Source organism: Electrona antarctica (genome assembly GCF_951216825.1).
Source record: "Electrona antarctica genome assembly, chromosome: 21".
Lineage (NCBI taxonomy): Eukaryota > Metazoa > Chordata > Actinopteri > Myctophiformes > Myctophidae > Electrona > Electrona antarctica.
Window position 1 is genome coordinate 8,781,083 of NC_136802.1, and position 22,295 is coordinate 8,803,377.

The 22,295-nt window shown below is 42.7% G+C and overlaps 1 protein-coding gene across 1 annotated transcript; it reads right to left on the reverse strand.

Annotated features, from left to right (window-relative positions):
• Nucleotides 1-666: 666 nt before the first annotated feature.
• Nucleotides 667-19,152, reverse strand: kiaa0232 (KIAA0232). The gene is made up of 8 exons (XM_079491041.1): nucleotides 19,015-19,152; nucleotides 14,707-15,332; nucleotides 14,038-14,178; nucleotides 9,365-9,434; nucleotides 8,275-8,359; nucleotides 4,793-8,150; nucleotides 4,539-4,644; nucleotides 667-3,867 (listed from the first exon to the last, which is right to left on the reverse strand). The coding sequence occupies exons 2-8, from the start codon at nucleotides 14,941-14,943 to the stop codon at nucleotides 3,851-3,853; spliced, it is 4,014 nt and encodes a 1,337-aa protein (XP_079347167.1). The 5' UTR covers nucleotides 14,944-15,332; nucleotides 19,015-19,152; the 3' UTR covers nucleotides 667-3,850.
• Nucleotides 19,153-22,295: the final 3,143 nt, after the last annotated feature.

A 22,295-nucleotide genomic window follows, 5' to 3' on the forward strand; every position in this document is an offset into this window, starting at 1 on the left:
AAATGTGTTAACCAAATCCCATCAAATGTGGCTCTTTCATCATGCTATTCAAATCACAGACTGCACGCTAGAGGGACAAGCATGATTTCTGTAATAATAATAATAATAATAATAATAAAGCTTTATTTGTATAGCACCTTTTAAGAGCAAGTCACAAAGTGCTTCACAGAAAAAAATATATAGTAGGCCTATACCTTACCCATGTAAGTGATTTTTCATTCATTATTTCTAAAAAAAAAAAAAAAATAGTTAGTTATTAAAAAGAAAAAACGTTATACTGTAACGTTTATGTTAAGAATTAGAATTAGAATAAAGCTTTACTTTTTTTATTTATTTTTAACAAAAATGTCATATTTACTTTACAGCACCTACTTTCTGGTCCAGAAAATAAAGCACAGGAAATTGGGAAGAGTACAACCATGTGCAAAATCTTCTGCTTTAATACTCTCCATTTTAATTTAATATTTTAGCTGTGCCTCTTTTTCTGTATACGCCCTGTGTTTCATAGCTACAACACCGCCATGACAACCAAATTACCCCTGTGAGATCAACAAAGGTCTACTGAGTAGACCTTTGTTGATCTCATAGAGTAGAGTACTCTACTCTATACTGCATATACAAAGATGTGAAATCATTCAGTGGGAGAAAAAAAAAAGGACGCAGGTATTTGGTTTATTCCTTTATTAGATGTTAAACTCCACAATGAAACAAAAATAATTTACTCAGGGTGTACATGAAGTCAGAACACAACCACTTGGGACACGGGGTTTCAGATAGGACAAGGGGTGGTGGGGTTGAAAGGGGTGACTTCTATATGGAGAGATGAGCAAAGTTAAGTTCGTCAGTGCTGGAGAATATTTCTTTCAGACCCCAGTGCTCAGACCTCAATGTCGGTCAGGCCCTGCTGATGCTGAATGCATTTTACCGTAATCACGCGTTTTTAAAAACACAGCCAACGGAAGAATATTATGGAGAAAGGTGTTATGCATTCCTACCCACTAGATGTTTGGTAAATGTTGCAACTTTGCTTCTTGCACAAAGATGCGCTCACACTCTCACATAATACACACTCAGTCACAAAATATATATTCTTTCAATTGCTGCTTAAAATGTACGCGTCCTTGTTTAAAATAAATCATTTTTTCTTTTTAAACATAAAAGGAGATGGAGTGTGATGTTTGCATGCTGCTTTTTAAGAGTTGTTCTCCCTCTCTTGCTTTCCCTGATTAAAAAAAGAATCTACATGCAAAAAAAAATATGAGTTTACTCTTGATTTTTTTTTACATGCGCCAAGGTATTGCATAGAACTGAGGGCCCCAAAAATCCCCTTCACATTGTTTATGCAATCTCCGATGGCTTAGTTTGCTCTAAAACTACCTCTAAATTAATCGCTTTTCTCTGGTTATAGCTCAAAAGTAATGAACTATCCATAACTTCAGCTATACGATCAAATATCTTTGCACTAATGCTTGAATGCACTGTCACAGATTTGAGAGTAGCTCAAGTTGTAGTTGTATTATTAAAGTGTTCCTGAGTGTCTGACATAAAGAAAGCCTGAAGTCAGAGTTGTCTTTCATTCATGTTTTAGTTTTACACAGGAAAGAAAACTAAACAAAAGAAAAACACTTAGCTATGGGGCAGACATGAGGTCATTTTATCAGTTAAACTGGACTCCATACAATTTGCACATCACAGCCACGATTTTCTAAATGGGGGAAACATTTCGAATGCCATGCTAACAAACAATCACCTGCGACAGTGCATTGCAGCAAGTCTGCATATATTGTGTGACAAAGTTTGTTCTGCTCAATTAACACATTACAAATAGTGGCATGGTTAACTTGTCATCTGTGCTTCAATTCAAGGTATGAGGCAAAACATTACCCTGCTGTCGCCCTCATAATCTGTTAGAATAAAAAGTAAAAGCCGGGGGTAAAGCTGGAACGATAATACACAGCAGGGATTACAACAAGATGTGCACAAAGAAATGCACAATGCCTTTATCTGCAGATATTTAACGAAATAATTAAACAAGGGATGTTTGAGGGAACGTACTCGTTTTCCCTGGGTGCATCACTAATTTAGCAGGGCACAAATGCATTTTGTAAATGTACATTTCATTTCGTATGCATTCACTCTTAAGATAAACTGTATGTTCTTCTAGCACACCCATTTTGAACCAGTGTCTTTACAAGTTCAATGCAGACACACACACACACACACACGCACGCACACAGTGAGACATAACTGGATATTTTAACTGGTTACATAAAAAAAAAAACACACCTCACCTCAAAAGAGAAAGAAAGAAAAAAAGAAAGGTAGAAAAAAACACTTTTACCTTATTGTATTTGTCATGTTTTTGGTTTGAACTATTTTCATTCAATTTGTTAAACATTTTTGTTTAATCTTCATTGACAAGATAACTACATTTTAAACAAACTTTATCCTTTCGCCCACAGACTATTGAAGATAAACTGCCTAGAAGAATTTGGAGAAACGTGAAATTCAAATATCTGCAAGTAATTTCTTTTTCAGCTAGGTGACAGGTCTCCCAACTAAGAAGTTAAAGTTATTTTTTTGAAATAAAAACCAAGCCACATTAAGCATTAAGAACTGTGATAGGCCAACATTTTCTTTTCACAAGTTCTCAAAAAAATAAATATCAATGGATCTCGACTGTTGGGCTACAAACAAAACTAGGCTATATGATCTGCTCATCACAGCCATAATATGCAACTGCAACTTCAAAAAGGTTTAAACATATTCATAGCACCAATTGTATCATGGAAAGAACAAAAATTTCCAATCAATTGTGCCATTCATGTCAATGAGGAAATGGCTATAATTAACTTATGTGATGGGCCATTATCCCCAAAATGCAACTTTTTTTTCCTCCTTTTTTCCATTATTTTATAGCATTGCATTTTAATTACATTTTTTATTAGTATTTTTTTTCCTCCAACAAAACTCCTTATGATTTCCTTTTTTTTTTATTTCACCATTTTATTTTTTGCCTCACAACCCATACTATGTCTACAATTAGGTTTTTGAAAGACTATCACCATTCAAAAATCAGACTAACTTTTCACACTTGTGGGGAATTGATTTTCTTTTCCCCCTCCTTTTCGTTTAAAGAAAGCTGCACGCATTCAGAAAAGGCATCCAGGCTATTTAAATGAACTCAAATACCCCACATCCATATGCTGATTTTCTGAACTGCAGATGAAAAAAAAAATGGAGGATGCAATAGCAGTCATTTCACACAATTATGAACAGCGCAGCCGCATCACGGCTAGGTCGGTTAGGTCACCGAAATGGCTGCAGCTTAAAACTAGAAAAAGAGGAGTGAGAATTGTTAAGACAAACACACATGCACAACCATTCGGACACACCACCAACTACCAGTATCCCTAGTTCAAAAGCAGGGGGAGGGGGGGGGGGGAAAGAGGCAAGAAAAACTGACAAGGGAAAACAGATCATCCCTAATAAACTGTGAGTCTTGAACAAAGATCAATGTATGGAAGAATTAACTGAAACAAATCTAAATGCATGTTCTCACATGGCATCACGCAAAAAAAAAAAAACATGGAGAACATGAGTTTTTCTATTTTTTGCTCACTTATTTGTTGATCTGATTGTTGATTACACAATGTTTTTTAAGTTAGTAAATGAAACTCAGCAGGGTTAGGGTGGGTTGTGGATGGGGTGCTCCTCAGAACAGTAGCCTACGGTAGGGTGTTCTCTCTGCTCTGAGGAAACCCCCTGAATCTTTGCTGGTAGAGGTCCGGTCACAAAGGGAGAGGCACTTTCCTCTCAATGACGGGCTTCCACTGCAAAACTGGAGTAGTCAAATGTTGCTGCTCCCTGTAGTGTACAGTAATACAAGAACAAAGAAATTAACATATTATTATTATTATGTATTTTATTATTATAATTATTTTTTTAAGATATATTTTTGGGGCTTTTTCTGCCTTTATGGATAGGTTGAAAGTAGATTGACAGGAAATGGGGAGAGAGATGGGGGGAAGACACACGGCAAAGGCCGTCGGGATCGGGAGTCGAACCCGCGGCACGCCGTCAGGCTGGTTCAGCAGCCTAGGTGCACAGATGGTTGAGCTAACCGTCCGGGCTTAACATATTATTTTAACCAAAAAAACATTGAGCTTTCCCCCCCATGATGTTTCTGATGCTGACTAGTACAAATTATATGGAACCTTATGGACTTTTTGGTAGCCTAAGGCACCTCAGGGGAAAGAAATGCACTGCAATGCAGTTCTAACACATTTTGTAGATGTGTAAATACAGTGAATGGAATGTAAAATCCACACTTTTTTACTGAGAGTGCAGATTTTATATTCCTTTCTACGAATTTTCTGAATCTGCACCCAGCATTCTCCTGAAACTCTTACAGACTGCCCTAGAGTCGAGCGAGCCTTTCCCTTGAAGTGAGTTAAATACAGAGTGAACCTAATCCTCAACAGGAATGCCGTTGCACTAATTTAATGTTATCTCTTTTTTTTCTTTTTCATCTTTACCTGTACACTGTGGTCCAGGGAAAAGGGGAGAACACAGAGTATTCTGCCACCAGGACTCATCTTGCTGGTCGCTAGCTCCTCCCTGTCCACTTATGGTCAGAGGGAACTGGGAAAATGGGGGGAATATTTACAATAACTTTTAGTCATATTGGAAAAATGCTGAATTGAATGAAAATTATTTTACAGCCAAATGATGGTGTTGCAATTTTGTCAACATTCTCACACTTTATCCGTAACCGTTTAAAAACTCTTACCTCCGCAACGTCTGCAACAAAGTCACAGGCAATCCCGTACTCAGGGATCGGACCTGACGGGGCACATAAGCAGTCCTCCTTTTCTCCTGGCGATTCCTCCCTTTGAATCTTGCTGACTGGGACGTCCGTCCGTCCGCCCGCGGTTGATGCAGCTGCGGCCATTTCGCAGTCTAAGCATATCTCTTGCTCGGCTATTGGAAGGAGGGTACTGGAGCCCTCCTGTGAATCCAGAGAGGTCTGGGCACTCTTCTCCATGCCAGACTTCTTTAATCTGGGTAAGAATTTACCAGATTCCAGTTCTGACTTGCCGTAATACGGGCCCTCACACTCTGCATCCTCCTCCAGAGGTTTGAGGTCTGCCTGAGGATCATCAAAGACGTCCACCGGTGCCAGGACGGGAAGACGTATCTCCTCTTTTTCAGACTCGGCCTCAGAGTCACTCCCCCCACCAGGAGACAGCTCCGAGGCCGATATTGGTCGGAAATGAGTCCTGGGGGAAATGCGGATGGCCCTGTACTGAGTCCGATTGATGCCATAAAGTCGTGATTGGAAGGCTTCGTTCTCAGAGTCTGAGCACAGTATCGACTTGGGCTTGAACCCTGGGCTGAACGAAGCCATGTCCTCAGGCTCGAAAGAACACTCAACATGGAGGACTTGAGAGAAGGGATTGTTCAGGCTGAAGGATGAGAACGGGTAGTCTAAGCCTCCTCGTTCGTCGCTGTGGAAGCCCCCAAGTAAATCTTCATGGAAGATAAAAGAAAATCCCTTATTCAAAGCGTCCGCAGCACCTCCTTTAATGGCCTGGTCACTTTGCCCAAAGGAGACGAGCGGCCTCCACAGGGGCCGATGTCCAGGGGCGAAGCAGCTGCCGGCGTTCATGAACACGTCTGTGCCAGTGATGGTGACCATGTCCGTGCCGGCGGCAGCGGATGCGGCTGCAGCGGCGGCACACTGAAGCAGGCTGTCTTGCTTCTCACCGGGTGGCACGACAGCCCAGTTCTTGTCGCCACTCAGAGTCTTCAACTCTCCATACACCCCTCCCAGGATAAACGACGTGCTGTCCTTGTCAGCGTTCATGTCCCAGGGCTTGGACGGAGTCATGTAATCACCAGAGCCGTCTACCTTGGAGGAGAGCTTGTTTTTGGCCAGGCTCTGCTCTTCCTTCTTGCTCTCCCACAGGTGATACTCGGACCGCTGCACAGCCTTCGCCTGGGGACCCTGGGCTGGAGCTCCTTTCGCATGCGGCACCTCGAGGCAGCCGCAATGGTAGTCGCTCGCCTCCTCGGGGAAGAGTCCCTCGCTTGGCTCTTCTGCCCCTTGCTGTGGCATTTCGGAATTGCCATCTCCAATCGCAGTCCAAATGTCCTTTATTATCCCTGAGCTGTATTCTTCACTCTGTTGGTTTGCGTTGTCTGAAAACATGCCAGTGTCGTACTGTTTGCTTTCATCCTGCTCCAAAGCTATGCCACAAATAGACTCCAATTTAGATTTCTTAGTTAAGGTCTGAACTTTGACCTCCTCACATGGACAGCCAGTGTCTTCCTGCAAAAACTCCAGGATTTCCTCCTCTAGATAAGTACCAGAGAGCGGCGGGATTATACAAATTATCTCTTCATTGCCAATTAGAGAAGGATCCTCAATTTGAGCATTTCCTTGCTCGTTGTCTGACCGCGTCTCCTCCGAATGTGACCATGGACTACAGGTTCGCGTCGAAAGGTTTGAACAGTGTTCAGTTTCATCAAAGGCACTATTTTTGGTCCATATCAGCAAACGAGACTGCTTGTTTGAATGTGGATCAAGACAGCTACTTGAATCGGTGTTGTTTTCTTGACCAACTGTGAGTGAGTCACGGGGGAAAGGAAAAGTGGGGCTTTCGTACTGCAGCTCGAAAAGGGAGAAGCAGGACGAGCTGAGACCAGGAGGTTCACCGGCCGCTTCAGGGAGATGTGGCTCCTCCAGGTTTCCGGATAACCTGCTCAGGGTGAACGAGACGCTGTCTAGCAGGGGGGAGAGCCGGACGGGAGAATCTCCTACAAAGCTTTCTCCGTCTATGTCTTCAGAGCTAGAGGGTGAATAACATCCCCAGACTTGAGCCATGTTTTCGAGATCCTGCATTAAGAATCCGTCAGACCCCGAAGCGTCCTGCGAGTCGGCCCTTATTGCACTTCCCCCTTGCAGCTCAAGGCCATCTAACACTAAACAACATTCTGCCTCAAGGTCTCTTTGCTCTTCGCTTTTCTGTCGAATCATGCTCAAGATTCGACTCTCTTGTATCAAGTCTGAGGCACTAGTATCCAATATGGATTGATAAATGTCAACTTCATAGAAGTGAGTGAATTCAGACAGATGCTCATCATCTAAATCTTTACTATCCTCTGGCTGAGGGCAGCTTGAGGTCCCAGTGAGTTCAGCAGCGTCTTCCTCTGCGTCGACCAGCCCTTCCACAAAGTGCCCGTCCACAAATGAGCCTGCCGCTATGTACGTCCTCTGGTAGTTCTCGTTGGCAATGCAGATTCCCTGGATTCCCTCTGGAAGCCTTTCCATGTCTATAGACAAGGAAAAGTCATCTGGAGAGTCCACCTTGCTTCGATACGTCGTCTCCAGCTTACTTCTGCTACTGAAGGGTACAAAATACTCTGTGATGGGCTCCGTGTACCACAGGGGCTCCTCCATGTACTCCTGTTTGGCCTCAACTCCGGGCTCTTTTACTTCCCCCCAGCCTGGATCTTTACGAATCTCCTTCAGCGGCCTCTTCCCCTTCTTATAAAGCTGTGAATGTCGGGCAGGTGCGCCAGTGGTGCTGCTGCTGCTGCCTCCTGTGTTCCGTCGCTCGTCTTTGTCGATGACCTTCAGAGCTAGCTTCACTTGCCCGCTGTTGCGCACTCTCCTGCCCTTTACTGCCTCCCTGGACTTGTGCCTGATTCTAACTGCCTTGAATGATTTGGAGTCGCCTTGGTTCCCACTTGAGCTCGAGCCTCCCTCACTAGAGCCAGACGACCAGGAGCGGGGTCGATACTTGCCCTCAGATCTGTGTCTCGTCTGTCTCTTGGAGTAGACGGTAGATCTGTCCTCCGCTGTCGTGGCTCCATGGTATCGGTTCTCCTTCTCCTTCTTACTACGCCGCTGCGGGGCCCTCTCATTGCTTGCGGCGGCGTTGCCGCTTGCCTCGAGGTTTCTCTCCTTCGCAGTCTCACCATCGCTGTTGCAATCTTTTGGGGAGGAGGTGTCTGTGCTGGTCTGTGGGGCGGCGGAGGAGGAGGAACTGGAGTATGAGCAGGCTTTAGCCTTGTTCCACACTGTCATGATCTCTTGGAGACAAACAGGTTTCTCTGACAAAGGAGGAAAGGCTTCATAGTACCTAAAGCCACAAAGAGAGAGAGAACCGTGATTGAAATACAGGGATATTGACAAAAGTACACGAACAAGCCACATATTTCACAAACATGAAATGTTGGTTGCATAATAGCCATGACGCAACTTACATTTCAACCTGGTCCTTTGATGAGGGAGACTCTGCTCGTTCTGGAGACTGAGAGCCTTCAGATTTCTTCCTGATCTGTTTTTCCTCTGCAGAGACATTGTAGAGCAACAACATTACATGTAAGGCAGGGTAATATGTCGTAATATACGATTTTTTTAATGCTACGATTTTAAATTCGAATCACAGTTCGATTTTTTTTTAATGACAGCGAGACTGACTGACATTATCTGGCTGCATTGAAGTGTATGATTCACCTTTGCTTGGTTTATATTGTTTATAATCATTTTAAAATGTTCTAGTAATTGTGTTATTACAATTATTATTATGCGCAGGCTTTAGCCTGTGCATAATATTATAGTAATAATAATAGTAATAATTTAGAATTATTACCATCATTGTCTAGTATAAAAAGAGCAAAGTAAATTGGTGGCAAAGTCACAATAAATCGCAATATAATTAACACCCTGAGTGCACAGGACGAAGTTATCCGCCCTTTCAATTAGTAACGCCCAGCACTCAGGACGGAGATTGATCAAAAGGATGGAGATTAATGATATCAAAACGATCACATCGCTCCACAGGCTGGGAGTGTCTGTTGCGCAACATTCAATGTTATTTTCCGGTGGGATGTCATCGAAAATGTCCCCCCCCCCATTTTAGCAGACGAGATCGAAAATCTTAAAACGTGAATCTTAAAACTCTTGATCTAAATCATTCCGTCCGATTCTAACAAAAGATTATGTGTTAGACGGCCCACTGCGGTCCCGTCGCTAGTCGCGGTAGAATTAAATCATACCTCCCGTTGTTGTCGATCGCCTCTAGAGCGTTTTGGCTACATCAAGCTACTTCAGCCACATCGGGGATAACATCTGGTCTGCGCTAAATGTGCTCCGCTGCTATAAATCGCTGGGCGCTATGATTTAATGGATTAAATAACCCCGGGCGTTCGGGGTGTTAAGAATCGCCATATAAATTGAATCGGCACCCTAGTTATCGATATCATATCGGGAGGTTAAGTGAATCGTCCCACCCCTTAGTTAGAAGACAAAGGTTTAGCACAAAATATGGCAATAAACAGGATAAAATCTAACCTTTCTGTTTGTTTTGGAGGTCCTTGAGTTTGGAGCATAGCTCCTCCACCAGGCTCTCAATTCCAGAGTTCTGTATAGAAAAAGGAAAGGAGCAAATCAATTAACAATCTTGTACCATTTGCATGTCATACCATACAGTATTGCATGACCAGAAACCATGACCATGACTCATAAGAGTATGTTCAGGGCCCGGGCTGGCCTAGTGGTCCAGGCACCCAGGCTCCTAATGCAGCCTGACAGCGGTCATCATGGGTTCGAGTCCCGTTCCTGACGAACTTATAACTTATGTCACTCCCCGTCTCTCTCCCCTCGTTTCCCGTCTGTCTCCACTCCCAATAAGGCAAAAAATATATATATATATATCTTTAAAAAATATATATATGTACAGATAGCTTTTAAACACTGCATGACTTGACACTTCCAATACCTGCACTAATTAACTGTTAGTTTTGTGTACAGACTCTTTGTACATGCACAGCTCACAAGTACAAACTGCCCTGCGTCTGTTAGTTTTGTGTACAGACTCTTTGTACATGCACAGCTCACAAGTACAAACTGCCCTGCGTCAAAGTTAATATGCACTGTCAAAGGTGGATGTTTCAAATACCAAGCCCATCGTAACAGATTGAAAGGAATGGCGTAGACAGAAATCAAAGCAGCTGACTTCAGAGAGAGCTTAGAGACGCTCTGCCATGGCCATGTGTTAAAATTAGCTATGGGAGAGACAAGCTAACAATACAAATAAAATACAAATTATTTAGAGTCTCAGCATGACATTTAAACAGGTAATATTTACTACGATGTCTTATATATCCCACTGCTTTCTTTAGTTTGTTGTGCATTACAGAAAAATTAAAGAAAGAACATGATCTGTTTTATGTAAACAACTAGTGTCACAACGACGTGAGGCAGCCATGTCCGAATGCTTCCTCAGACTAATGTAGGCACTGCCAAAGCAAACATGCTCGTGGGATAGCCATCAACAACATAGCCCTGTCCTCAAGTTGTACCAGCTCAGCCAGAATCCTTAACTTAACACGTGCTTCTCTCTCTCTCTCTCTCTCTGCCAGAAAGTATGATTTCTTCTTAGTTCTTACCATGCCGCTCAGTGAAAAGCAAAGCAAAGTTTTCTCCCCGTGCCCTGCGTTTCCTCTTGCATCGTTGTGCTAATGCCGGTCAGCTGACAGGCCGAGCGGCTCTGCTCACTGCTCACTGCTGCAATCCCGTGCAGGGTGTGCTGGTTAAAAAATAGACCGCAGCGGCCAGTCCCCCGAGAGGGGCGCACACTCCTTACTCCTCCTCCTCCTCCAACAGACCCTTCCCTTCCCCCCACCTATACACCCTCCAGCTCCACTACGGACTGCCTACCAATACTACTGACACGCTCACCAGAATGTCAGCAAATATCTTTTATTGTATTTTACACATAAGGCTATGAAACAATGCAAGTTACTTAGTGCTCATTGCTTTCATGCAAAGGACTACCAGGGCATACCACATTACACTGACAAGTAGTGCTGCACAATTAATCGAAAAAAGATCGCGATCTAGATTCAGACACCTATGAGATGTCATTTCTAAATTTGAGCAAGAATGGTGCGGCACTAGTTGGCTGTCCAATTTATTTTAGTCACTCTTATGTTTTTGCTACAAGAGAGACTTTAAGAGAGGTTTAAGTCAAGAACTTTGATGTTGTCTGTTTAAAGCCACAGTAGTTATGGCTCCAGGTGCCACATTTTGAAATGTAATGTTCAGAAACTATAGACTAAAGACAAATATTTTCATGGAAAAAGAAAATGAGAATCGTGATTTCAATTCTTGTGGAGGAAAATCGAGATTCACAAGAATAGTGCAGCACTACTGAAAAGATTAATTGTTAATGATGAAATAAAACTTTATTCACCTGACCTTTCTGTAACCTTGCCAGTGATAACTAATTAATTACCCAAAGGAACCCCTTTGGGTGTTTTAAGCATTATGTTATACTTTAGCTATTGAAAAATAGCAGATCTACAAGCTCATAGTGCGGCACTCAGTGAAAAATCGTGAAAATGTGGCGCAAATCTTTGAATATATTCTTTCAGAGCCAACGTTTTTAACTCAAATCCTTGATTCTGGGAGGTCCCTGGGACAACATATTTTCAGATAGGGGTCCGCGGCCAAATACAGATAATTCCGAGGGTCCTTGATGTGAAAAAGGTTGAGCACCATCGACATAGAAACATAGGATTTTCTGAAAACGTTTAGGATTTAGAAGACTTTCGTTTTGTTTTTTTGAATTGGCCTCAGGTCTAAATGGGTTAATGTCTTGACAATCTAGCACAGTAGCACTCAAATGAGGTGACCCGTGTAATGAGGTCACATGAAAGCCCTGCAAACATTATGAAGGTCTTTCCCTAGTCCAACCACTAACCCTCTCAAATGGGCTAACATTATGAAGGTCTTTCCCTAGTCCAACCACTAACCCTCTCAAATGGGCTAACATTATGAAGGTCTTTCCCTAGTTCAACCACTAACCCTTTCAAATGGGCTAACATTATGAAGGTCTTTCCCTAGTTCAACCACTAACCCTCTCAAATGGGCTAACATTATGAAGGTCTTTCCCTAGTTCAACCACTAACCCTTTCAAATAGGCTAACATTATGAAGGTCTTTCCCTAGTTCAACCACTAACCCTTTCAAATGGGCTAACATTATGAAGGTCTTTCCCTAGTTCAACCACTAACCCTCTCAAATGGGCTAACATTATGAAGGTCTTTCCCTAGTTCAACCACTAACCCTTTCAAATAGGCTAACATTATGAAGGTCTTTCCCTAGTTCAACCACTAACCCTCTCAAATGGGCTAACATTATGAAGGTCTTTCCCTAGTTCAACCACTAACCCTCTCAAATGGGCTAACATTATGAAGGTCTTTCCCTAGTTCAACCACTAACCCTCTCAAATAGGCTAACATTATGAAGGTCTTTCCCTAGTTCAACCACTAACCCTCTCAAATGGGCTAACATTATGAAGGTCTTTCCCTAGTTCAACCACTAACCCTCTCAAATGGGCTAACATTATGAAGGTCTTTCCCTAGTTCAACCACTAACCCTCTCAAATGGGCTAACATTATGAAGGTCTTTCCCTAGTTCAACCACTAACCCTCTCAAATGGGCTAACATTATGAAGGTCTTTCCCTAGTTCAACCACTAACCCTCTCAAATAGGCTAACATTATGAAGGTCTTTCCCTAGTTCAACCACTAACCCTCTCAAATGGGCTAACATTAAGGTCTTTCCCTAGTTCAACCACTAACCCTCTCAAATGGGCTAACATTATGAAGGTCTTTCCCTAGTTCAACCACTTACCCTCTCGAATGGGGCTAAGGACCCCCAAATTAGACCCGAGGACCCCCATTTGAAAAGATGGGGGTCCCATGGGGAACACTTTGGGAACTACTGCTTTAGGCACACTATTCATCACGAATGCAAGTACCATCTGCAATTATAATGCAATTACTATCTGCATGGATGCATTGCACATCAATAAGCACTCTTAATGCAATTCATATAAGGTTTGATGCAAGATGTGGGAGATCCACTTGCCCAAGCTTCAACAAACAGACCACCTCAAATTCAGTTTAGTAGTAATGTAGTAATGAAATGAAAGGACAAATCACCACAAAATCAGAAAATGTATTGATTATTTATATCCCCGTACACACACATCCATCTCTCTCTCTATATATAGTGTAGCCAACAACTGTATTAACATTTAGAGTCTAGACAATGTGCAGCAAACTACACATTCGTGTCGGTCTATACTTTCTCATGTAAATAAAACCAAAAACTGCCTAAAGATAAAGAACATGACAGCTGTTAGCCAGACGTTGACTAGCACCAGGTTACCCAAGGCATCGAGACCTTCGACCTGGCAAGGGCGGAATCCATCCAGGACAAGAGAGACCGCAGGAAACGTGGACCTCTCACCTCAACACTGGACAAAATTCCCTGCAGTATATGTGGAAGACTGTGTGTCCCAGGGATAGGGCTACGCTCCCACATGGAGACTGTGTGTCCCAGGGATAGGGCTACGCTCCCACATGGAGACTGTGTGTCCCAGTGATAGGGCTACGCTCCCACATGAGGAGTCACGCTAAAAGGAAATACGGTAACTGTTTGTCTAGTTTGTCTACTCATCATCTACCTTGCAGTGCTCAATCATTGCTAGTTTGAGCCATTAGCAATTCTTAGCAAAAGTATACGCACTTAGCTATATTTAATATTATGTATACATAACGAAATTAACTATACTAACTATTTGCATGTTTTTGGCATAGCTGTATCCCTACTTCAAACTGAGTGGAAATATGGTGTATGAGCAGTGCTAACCACTCCAATACAGAGGCTTTGTGTGTCTATGCATTATAATTCTGCTCCCAATTCCCATTCAAGTCAATGGCAAAATAAATTACTATGACATCATGTGGGCCATGACATCATCCATTATCAAATCAAATACTTGGATTTAGTTTGCCTAGAAACCACTACCATCATTCCATGACTGTGCAGTGAACCATCTTGCTTGCCATTGTATCTTTAAATAATACCCTAGTATGTTTTGTTTTTTCTCCAACCCCCATGTGTGTGAATAGAACATTAATGGGGGTGAACACTAGGGCAGAGCCATACTCACTTCATCAGATGCAGAACGCAGGCATTGCACAGCAGCTTGCTTCTTCATTTCCTCCAGGCTCAGGTCCGTCCCTCCCCTCTTCTTACCCTTGCTCCATTTCTTCCCAGTTCCCTTCTCCCAACCCAAGAAGATGTCATTCTCCTGCCAATTACAAAAGCAACAACAGTCATTTATCAAGAATGAGCTACTGCAATAAAAATAATCACCCCTGTGTGAAGTGAGGGGCGCTCTTATCATCGTACAAACATCATCATGCATCATATCATACTGGCCAATCAGAATGCCTGTTGCCACAGATTTACGTCATATTTGGCAGACATTTGACCTAATTTCTCCTTTCATTGTCTCAATGGCAAATATTGAGACGTGTGGGGACACGATTTTGCGGACATTTGACCTAATTTCTCCTTTCAATGGCAAATATTGAGACATGTGAGGTCAAAAGCTGTATATAGGAGGCCCTCAAAAATACACAATTTCAGCTATATAGTAAAATCACACTCGTGTGAAGTGAGGGGCGCTATAAAAAATGAATATTGTCATAAATTGGCAAAGCAAGAAGAGAAGATGCAAGATTTCCTAAATATTAACCCAAGCACACTCATAATGCAACACACAGATGACAATCGAATTCAAGGTAAATGTGTCCTAGTGACTGCTGGGACCCACCTGGTCCTGCAGGTCATAGTCATAACTGTCATGCAGGAGAAGGCTAAGGACATAGCGGGTGTAGATCATGGCGTCAATCCCGCACTTTTCAAGCTCCTGGCCCAGCCAGCTTTGCACTGGGCCCAGTGACTGAAGCAAGGACATCTCCGAGGTTGGCAGGGGGCCCACGGGAAGGTTGGGGCGAGACAGGTTTTCGGGGGGAGCGGGACCGTCTGAATCGGCGCTCACTGGGCGCATGAGACCCTCAGGTGTCGGCCATTTTCAGGCGGAGCAACATCATGACAGGTTGTTGATGTAGGGCGGCCGGTGGGGGGACGGGGTATGGAGAAGACAGGCAGAGCCTATCTGGATGATGGGGGTCACTCCAGCAGGACGCCCTGGTGGGGCTCGACGTAGGGAGGCATGTGGGATGCTCCGTTTCCTTTCTGTGTTTTTTTTTTTTTTTTTTAATTGCTTTGAGCAACAAAAAAAAAAAAAAAAAAAAGAAGAGGGTAACTTTACTCGTCAGGCATGGTTTAGGCCGATGAAAGCCATCTTAGCTCGAGTCTTGTGCAAAACACAACTTGTGTTTGCGTCTCAGTTAGAGGGGTCCATTTTGGGGGTACAGCTTACTTCTCCGGCACAACCTGAAATAGAGGAAGCAGACTTGCGTCACTTTATGTGAAACATTTTTTATATCAGAAAACAGTATCCCAAAAAGCACGAAAATGCAGTCAAAGACCTCAGTCGCCATAAAATGACACAAAGTCAAACATAACGGTGGGAAAATTGGATATCCACTGTATTCCAACCAAGTTACCAGTTTCAGCCACAAAAATCGTAATATACTTTAGTGTTTAATTCTTTTGTAAATGGTCACTGGATGATGACTGCTGATCTAGCTAGTACTAGCTAGTTGTGCTGCACAATTAAGCGAAAAAACTTAAAAAAGATTGCGAACTAGATTCAGACACCTATGAGATCTCATTTCTATATTTGAGCAAGAATCGTGCACATGCAGCACTAGTTGGCTGTCCAATTCATTTTAGTTACCCTTATATTTTTGCTACAAGAGAGGCTTTAAGAGAGGCAGTTGATAGTGCCACCATCAGACACGAGCAAACTAGTGGGCTCCTAGCAGAAAGAGGATAAGTTCTGTTTCTAATGAATAAGTGGCATTAACAGTTAATCCACTGGCATTTTGTTTTAAAATACTAATCCATAGGTGGTATGGCCGACTTGTAAATTGGTTAGGATATTGCCATACATGATTATTTTATCAAAATACTAGTTTACTAGAGGGCTATGTTGCTAAATTAACTCAACAAATACATATTATACTTGAGATGTGTGTGAATAAATATATCTAGATGTGAGAAACCGCACAGGTGCTGAGAAAACAGGTATTCCCAACAAGGACTTGTAACGACATTAATCTTAGCTGCTTTTCAAAAGTTGCCATTGTACATATCCCTCCTACATGACAGATATACAACTTCACATTAAAACTACAAAGTAAACGGCAGTAATTTTCAGTTCAGACAAGCAGGGGAAGAATGTACTCTAGCATAAATTAACACACACACACACACACACACACACACACACACACACACACACACACACCCCCCCCCCCCCCCCCCCCCCGGTACGCATGCGTGGTCAAAATATATGTTGCGCGGCAGATCAAACAAAATGAAGCGCCCTTGCTTACTGCCGCCAGCCATCTGCCACTAGCTCTGGTGTCACGTACTACAAAAACTACGTCCTGTAAGTAGACTTAGAAATAAAACTAGTGTTGACTGACTAATAATTACAAGTGTCTCTTATTTTGAAGAGGACGTCAGTTTCGGTTGTAACCAAGCTGCCAAGACAAGTTGTTATGATTCCGTTACAAGCACAGGTCTAACCAAGTAGTAAACAAGAACCCATGTGGATTAAACACAAGCTTTTAGCTAAAGAGAATTTGTACGATATGAAAAACCATGCATCCGTGTTTAAACAATGTTTGGAAATTACGTTAAAAATAAACATGGAACCTCTGCAGCATTAGGTTAGTGGTTCAATGTATCTGTGTTGGAGCGCCTCAGTACGGCTGCAGAGTTCATGTGCAATCTCATGCTGGCTAAAGTAACATTGTGCTGGTAGAGTGGAGACGTGCTGTGCAGACGTCCGCCCGCACTGCCCCGCAGTGGGCACCAAACATCTCCATGTGCTCCTCCGAGAACTAGCGCCAAAAAGTGATGTGCACCCCTGTATATACATACATACTAGGGGTGCCACTGATTAATCCATTTTTCGATATATCATGGAAGTCTCCAAAATCTATTTTAATATTTCAAAATCTAAAAATCTAAAATATATATATATCGAAAATGTACCTTCATCGTATAAATCAAGTTGAGCAAAGCTGCTCCACTCCACATGTAATGTTATGTGACCATGTGACCATAACATAAAATATATACCAATTTAAAAGTTTTATAATTATGGGGGGCTGACGAATAATCTATAAATAATCGACAGAGCTGTCGAATAATCGAGTTAGCTGATGGTCAGTTTGTGGCATCCCTAATACATACATAAAAGCCCAACAGTGGCAACTATGTTCTATGTACTGTACTGTGTAGGCAGTAATAAGACACTGGCTGTCAAAGGCAAAGGCATGTTTCATGGTGCCTGTAGTGTAGTTACTAGTGGATTAGGCAGGGAACCAACGTGAGGAGCAAATGGAGGCAGCACCCATCTCATTGGCTGACGCTTGTGTCACTCAGTGGTGGCATTTCATGAGCTGCCAACCAGATACAGGCGTCAAAAGGGCACAGTAAAGGAGCTTTACCGTTCATGACCATATCGGTTCAACTGTCAAACCGATCACGCACGCACGCAAAAATTGTGACGAATTTAATCTACGTCTTAAGGGCACCAGCAGCACCACACCTGAAAGATTTGTCAATAAATGCCGAATTATATGGCTGACGACAGTCTATACTATAGACTCTATCTATAGCTTACAACCCCAGCTTGTTCTGAATGGGACACACGCAGTCACGCACCCGGCTCTGAAGTAAAACTGCAGTTATAAAACAGCTTAGCCATGTGTCTTATCAAGAAAAGAGACCGCAATAATGCATGCATATATGCCCTGTCAGCCATTACCGAGCATGGCATTTACGATAAATATGGCAATGCAATGAAAGCTCTCTCTTGCGCTGACGATCACGATCACTCTCGAGGCTTTTTGGGGTCCTCCAGACTAGAGAACAGTATTCGGGACACTTGAAATCGCGTAATTTAGCATAACGAGATGAAAATGACACAATAAACTCATTCATAACAACGCCAGTTAAACTACAACTACAGTCAGCTAGCAGTAGTAGCAGCGGGTCGGCAAGGTTAGCTCAACCACCGACCTTTAGCTTAAACGAGCTAACCGCAGAGAACGGGATCATTACAGTGTCATTGAACCAGCCAATGTGTAGCTTGAATTCGTTAATTGAATAAACTGAAGTCGACAACAACGTTCGGGATGTTTTATACAATGTGATTTTAACAAATAAATAAATGTGACAACAACAACAACAGATACTGGAGGTTGCAGGTGAACGCGTTATTATTACAACGAACACGGACGCTTCCCCGTTTAAAAAAAAAAAAGAACGACGAGCTAACGTTATTAGCATGTTAGCTAAAGGGGGAAAAAGACTCGATTCGTCCGTCGTACGACGGCGTCTCGCGCAGATAAAACAGCCGATCTGCAAGCTCACGTTGCGTCGAGCGCGCGGCGAGTTGTGAGCTTTGAGATCTGCTGCTCGACGCCGCGGTACGACGGGAGTGGAGAGTGTGTACATTTTGAAGCAGATAGATAGCATCGCTCGAGCGGCAGCTCAGCTCACAACCGACCGACATAAACAACACGCAACTCTCTCACTCCTTCTTAAAAACAGCCCCGGCGTTCCTTGACAAGAGGACAAACTTGGAAATATAGATCAAATAAAACGTGCACTTTAGTCTCAATAGCAGCCATTATAACAAGCTTATAATCCTTGCAGGTTGTTAAACGGCCGGGGATCATCAGAGGGGGGAGCGGCTATGGCTGGGGCAGCCAGAGCAGCAGCAGACCAGGCAAGCGACTGATCGCTGCCTTCGGACGCTTTCCCTTCAAAAATGTGCGCCATTACAAAATACACCGTCCCGACCACCCCGACAACAACAACAACCGGCTAAAAGACAAAAGCGCAATAAGTACTAAACAAACCAAAAAACAATTAAAAAAGTACCATGATCCCACCGGTGTGTGTGTGTGTTTGTTTGTGTTCGTTTTATTACCTGCCGTTAGTTGAAGTAACGAGGAGGAGGAGAAGGGGGAGCGGTTACTTCTCTCCCGCTGCCGCTCGAGCTCCGGGTCCGGTGGAATCCGCCGCTGCGCTGCGGTAACATCACGTATCATGGACGCCGCCGCGCGAGCGACCAGTGTTGCCAGAGTTTGTGAGATAAATAAGGAATGCATTGCAGATCCAGGTCTATGAAAACTAAGCCCAAAAGAAGCGACTATTATAGCCTTATAGTAGCCTAGGCCAGAGGTTTTCATTCGATCAGTGGTCCGGGGACCACCAGTGGTCCTTGACTACTTAAAGGACCACTTCACCAATTTTCAACCTATCTTCATATAATAGGTTCTCACTAATAAATAATAATCATGAAAAAATGGTGCATTTTTTTCCTACTCGGTCTGTGTCTCATAGGAGGGCTGTGGGCAGTTCAGAAACCCGGGAATACAAGCTCTCACGATAATGAATCTAAACATTTTTGTAAAAAAAATCTTGTTTAAAAAAAATCTGCCTAATGATGATGTCACTGGTGGACGGGTGACTGCCCACAGCCCTCATATGAGACACGGACTGAGTAGAAAAAAATCGTGCCATTTTACCATGATTATTAGTGAGGACCTATTATATGAAGATAGGTTGAAAAGTGGTGAAGTGGTCCTTTAAGGAGGTTCCAGGTGGTCCGCCTCAGCTAAATGATGGAGAGGGAATTGGTGTGGGAAGCCTGGTGACGCGAGTGGACCCTTTAACTCTTGACAAGAGTTAAATTATTGTTAAACATCTGCATTACTTAATTTACAAGAAGTCTACACAATTAGAGAATGTAGAAGATTTTTTTATGACAACAAAATATCAATTGGGTCTGAGAGGCTAAATCTCCTCCAGTGGCTCAAATGCCAAATAAATAATGGACCTTGATATGAAAAGGGTTGAAAACCACTGGACTAGGTAGATCTACAAGCTCACAACGCGCCGTGATGCGACGCGTTGTGAGCTTGTAGATCTGCTATTTTCAGAACGATAATGGAACAAAATGTGACAACACAAATCTTGTAAGGGGGTTCCTGGCACAAAATATTTGTAGAATTAGATGTAGGGTCCTTGGACAAATGCATTAATCTGGAGGTCCTTGACAAGATGTGTGAGAACTACTGGTTTAAAACATTATGAAAAAAGCCCAAAATAAACTTGACTTTAGAAACAATTAATCCCCCAAAAAACCGCAACCCGCAATTAACTACCAATATTTACAAGCAACTTTACAGGAAAAACAAGCCCAAAGTTGCTTATAATAAGCGGACATGGCAACACTGACGCCACAGGGCGCTTGTTTATGTAGTACGACGGTGTCGCTCGCTCGAAACCGCAGATCTACAAGCTGCGCGTGACGCGTTGTTCGCGTATAAGTCGATAATGTAGATCAGTAGAACTGTTGCAAGGAGGGGGGCCGTTCGTTGGCCCGTTGGGTTCTTTATGGAGAGTGACACTCGCGAGATCTAATCGAGCTGTCCCGTTCAAAGGCACAGCGGAAACTGGAAGACATTCCGGCTCAAAATATTAAGAAGGGTCTCTGTTTGGCCTTTGATGTGGTTTTATACCAAACCGTAAAAGTTTTATGCACACACACACACACACACACACACACACACACACACACACACACACACACACACACACACACACACACACACACAAAACGTTTAAAATACGGGAAATAGTTGTATTTATTATAAAGTGGGTGAGCAGATGATCGAGCCACTTCGAGGTAAGAAACTCGCTTGGCTTTACCACAACTTGAAACTTAAAAATCACGCCCGTGTGAAGTGAGTGGTGCAACTCCGTGTGGGGGTCCCCAGAATTTCCAGACCCACAGGAGCCCATGGGTGGCGGCCTGGTTCCGGCGAGCCGCCCCGTGTCCGAAACGGTTGAGAAATGACAGAATTAGCGTGTGGGGGTCCCCGGAACATCCAGACCCTCAGGAATGGGGCCTGGCCGGTTCCGGCGAGCCGCCCCGCGTCCGAAACGGTCTGGCTACCTCAAAGTAAGAATGAACCTTGTTATGACAGGTTAAACAAAAATGCAAGTTTATTTAAAATAAATAAATAAAGTTTCAGTTTAAAATAGAGATGCAGAATGAAAGTTCCCTGACATTTTGAAATACTCCCCCAACTCAAGTTATGGGGTCTCCCGGCTTTCAGAGCCAACATGGCGTCTGCCTGACGTCTGCTTCATTCAGAAAAATATCTACCAATGCGCCCTCCCCTCCCCTCTCCGTTCGTATCTAGGCAACAAGACAAACCACTGGCACTAGGTTTTATTCCTCCGCAAGGTATTGCATCAGATCAGAAGCCCAAATAGTACTTACTTTCATAATTTTGGTGTAGATATAATAAATACAAACTGGGATTTAAGTGATGAAATGGCAATAATAATAATAATTATTATAATAATAATCATGCAAAATTAATTACAAATTAAGTGAGAATATTAATATTTTAATAGAAGAATTATCACTCATAATATAGATGTAATGGTGGATCTATAGAGATGGATGATTGATTGATTCATTGATTCATTGATTGAAAATGTTATAAATGGAAGGACTGTAATCTATAATCTTGAGGAAGTATATCAATAATCTGTTCCCACTATAAGGTCACAATGGTACTTTATAAATTATAAAGTACTTTGTACTTTATAAATTATTATGTATTTAATACTTAATTGGCTTTGGCATGCCAGATTCAAGTATGGATAGGACAGTGGAGGATAATGTAGTTAGTAGGCTAGTACATACCATTTGATAATACTGTAGTGTGGGGATAATGCATCCATTATCATTATGCACACATATTACACAGACACAAAGAGGGCTTAACATGTTTAACTGAAGAACACCCTGTTCTCTATTAAAATGTCCTTTCCACGTACCGTATTGATTTTCTACAAAGCTAGTAGTTGGGATATTATCAGCAGATAGAGAAATACCCTAATCTTTTAGAGATGGGCTCTGTGTGACTCTGTGTTCGTGTGTTGGGGGAATGCAGGAAAAATGCAGCTTTTTGGGTTCATGTAGGGTGGTGGTGGGCTGCATCCAATTCAATTCAATTCAAAGGAGCTTTATTGGCATGAGAAAACATACGTTTACACTGCCAAAGCAAGTGTCAATATAAAAACAGTTGAAAATGGGGAAAGTATATACAGTTGGTACAGCATTTTGTAAACAGAGGTATGTCACATTGTCTCGTTATATACATGTTATACAGGGTATAAAGCTTATCT

What these genes read in the sequence shown, in the direction of transcription:
- kiaa0232 (XM_079491041.1), bottom strand. Translation starts at nt 14,943, where the DNA reads ATGCGCCCAGTGAGCGCCGATTCAGACGGTCCCGCTCCCCCCGAAAAC. An exon ending in TGCGTTCTGCATCTGATGAA is followed by an intron (nt 9,435 to 14,037) that starts GTGAGTATGGCT and finishes TTTTCTATACAG; the next exon opens with AACTCTGGAATTGAGAGCCT. An exon ending in TTGTTGCAGACGTTGCGGAG is followed by an intron (nt 4,645 to 4,792) that starts GTAAGAGTTTTT and finishes CCATTTTCCCAG; the next exon opens with TTCCCTCTGACCATAAGTGG.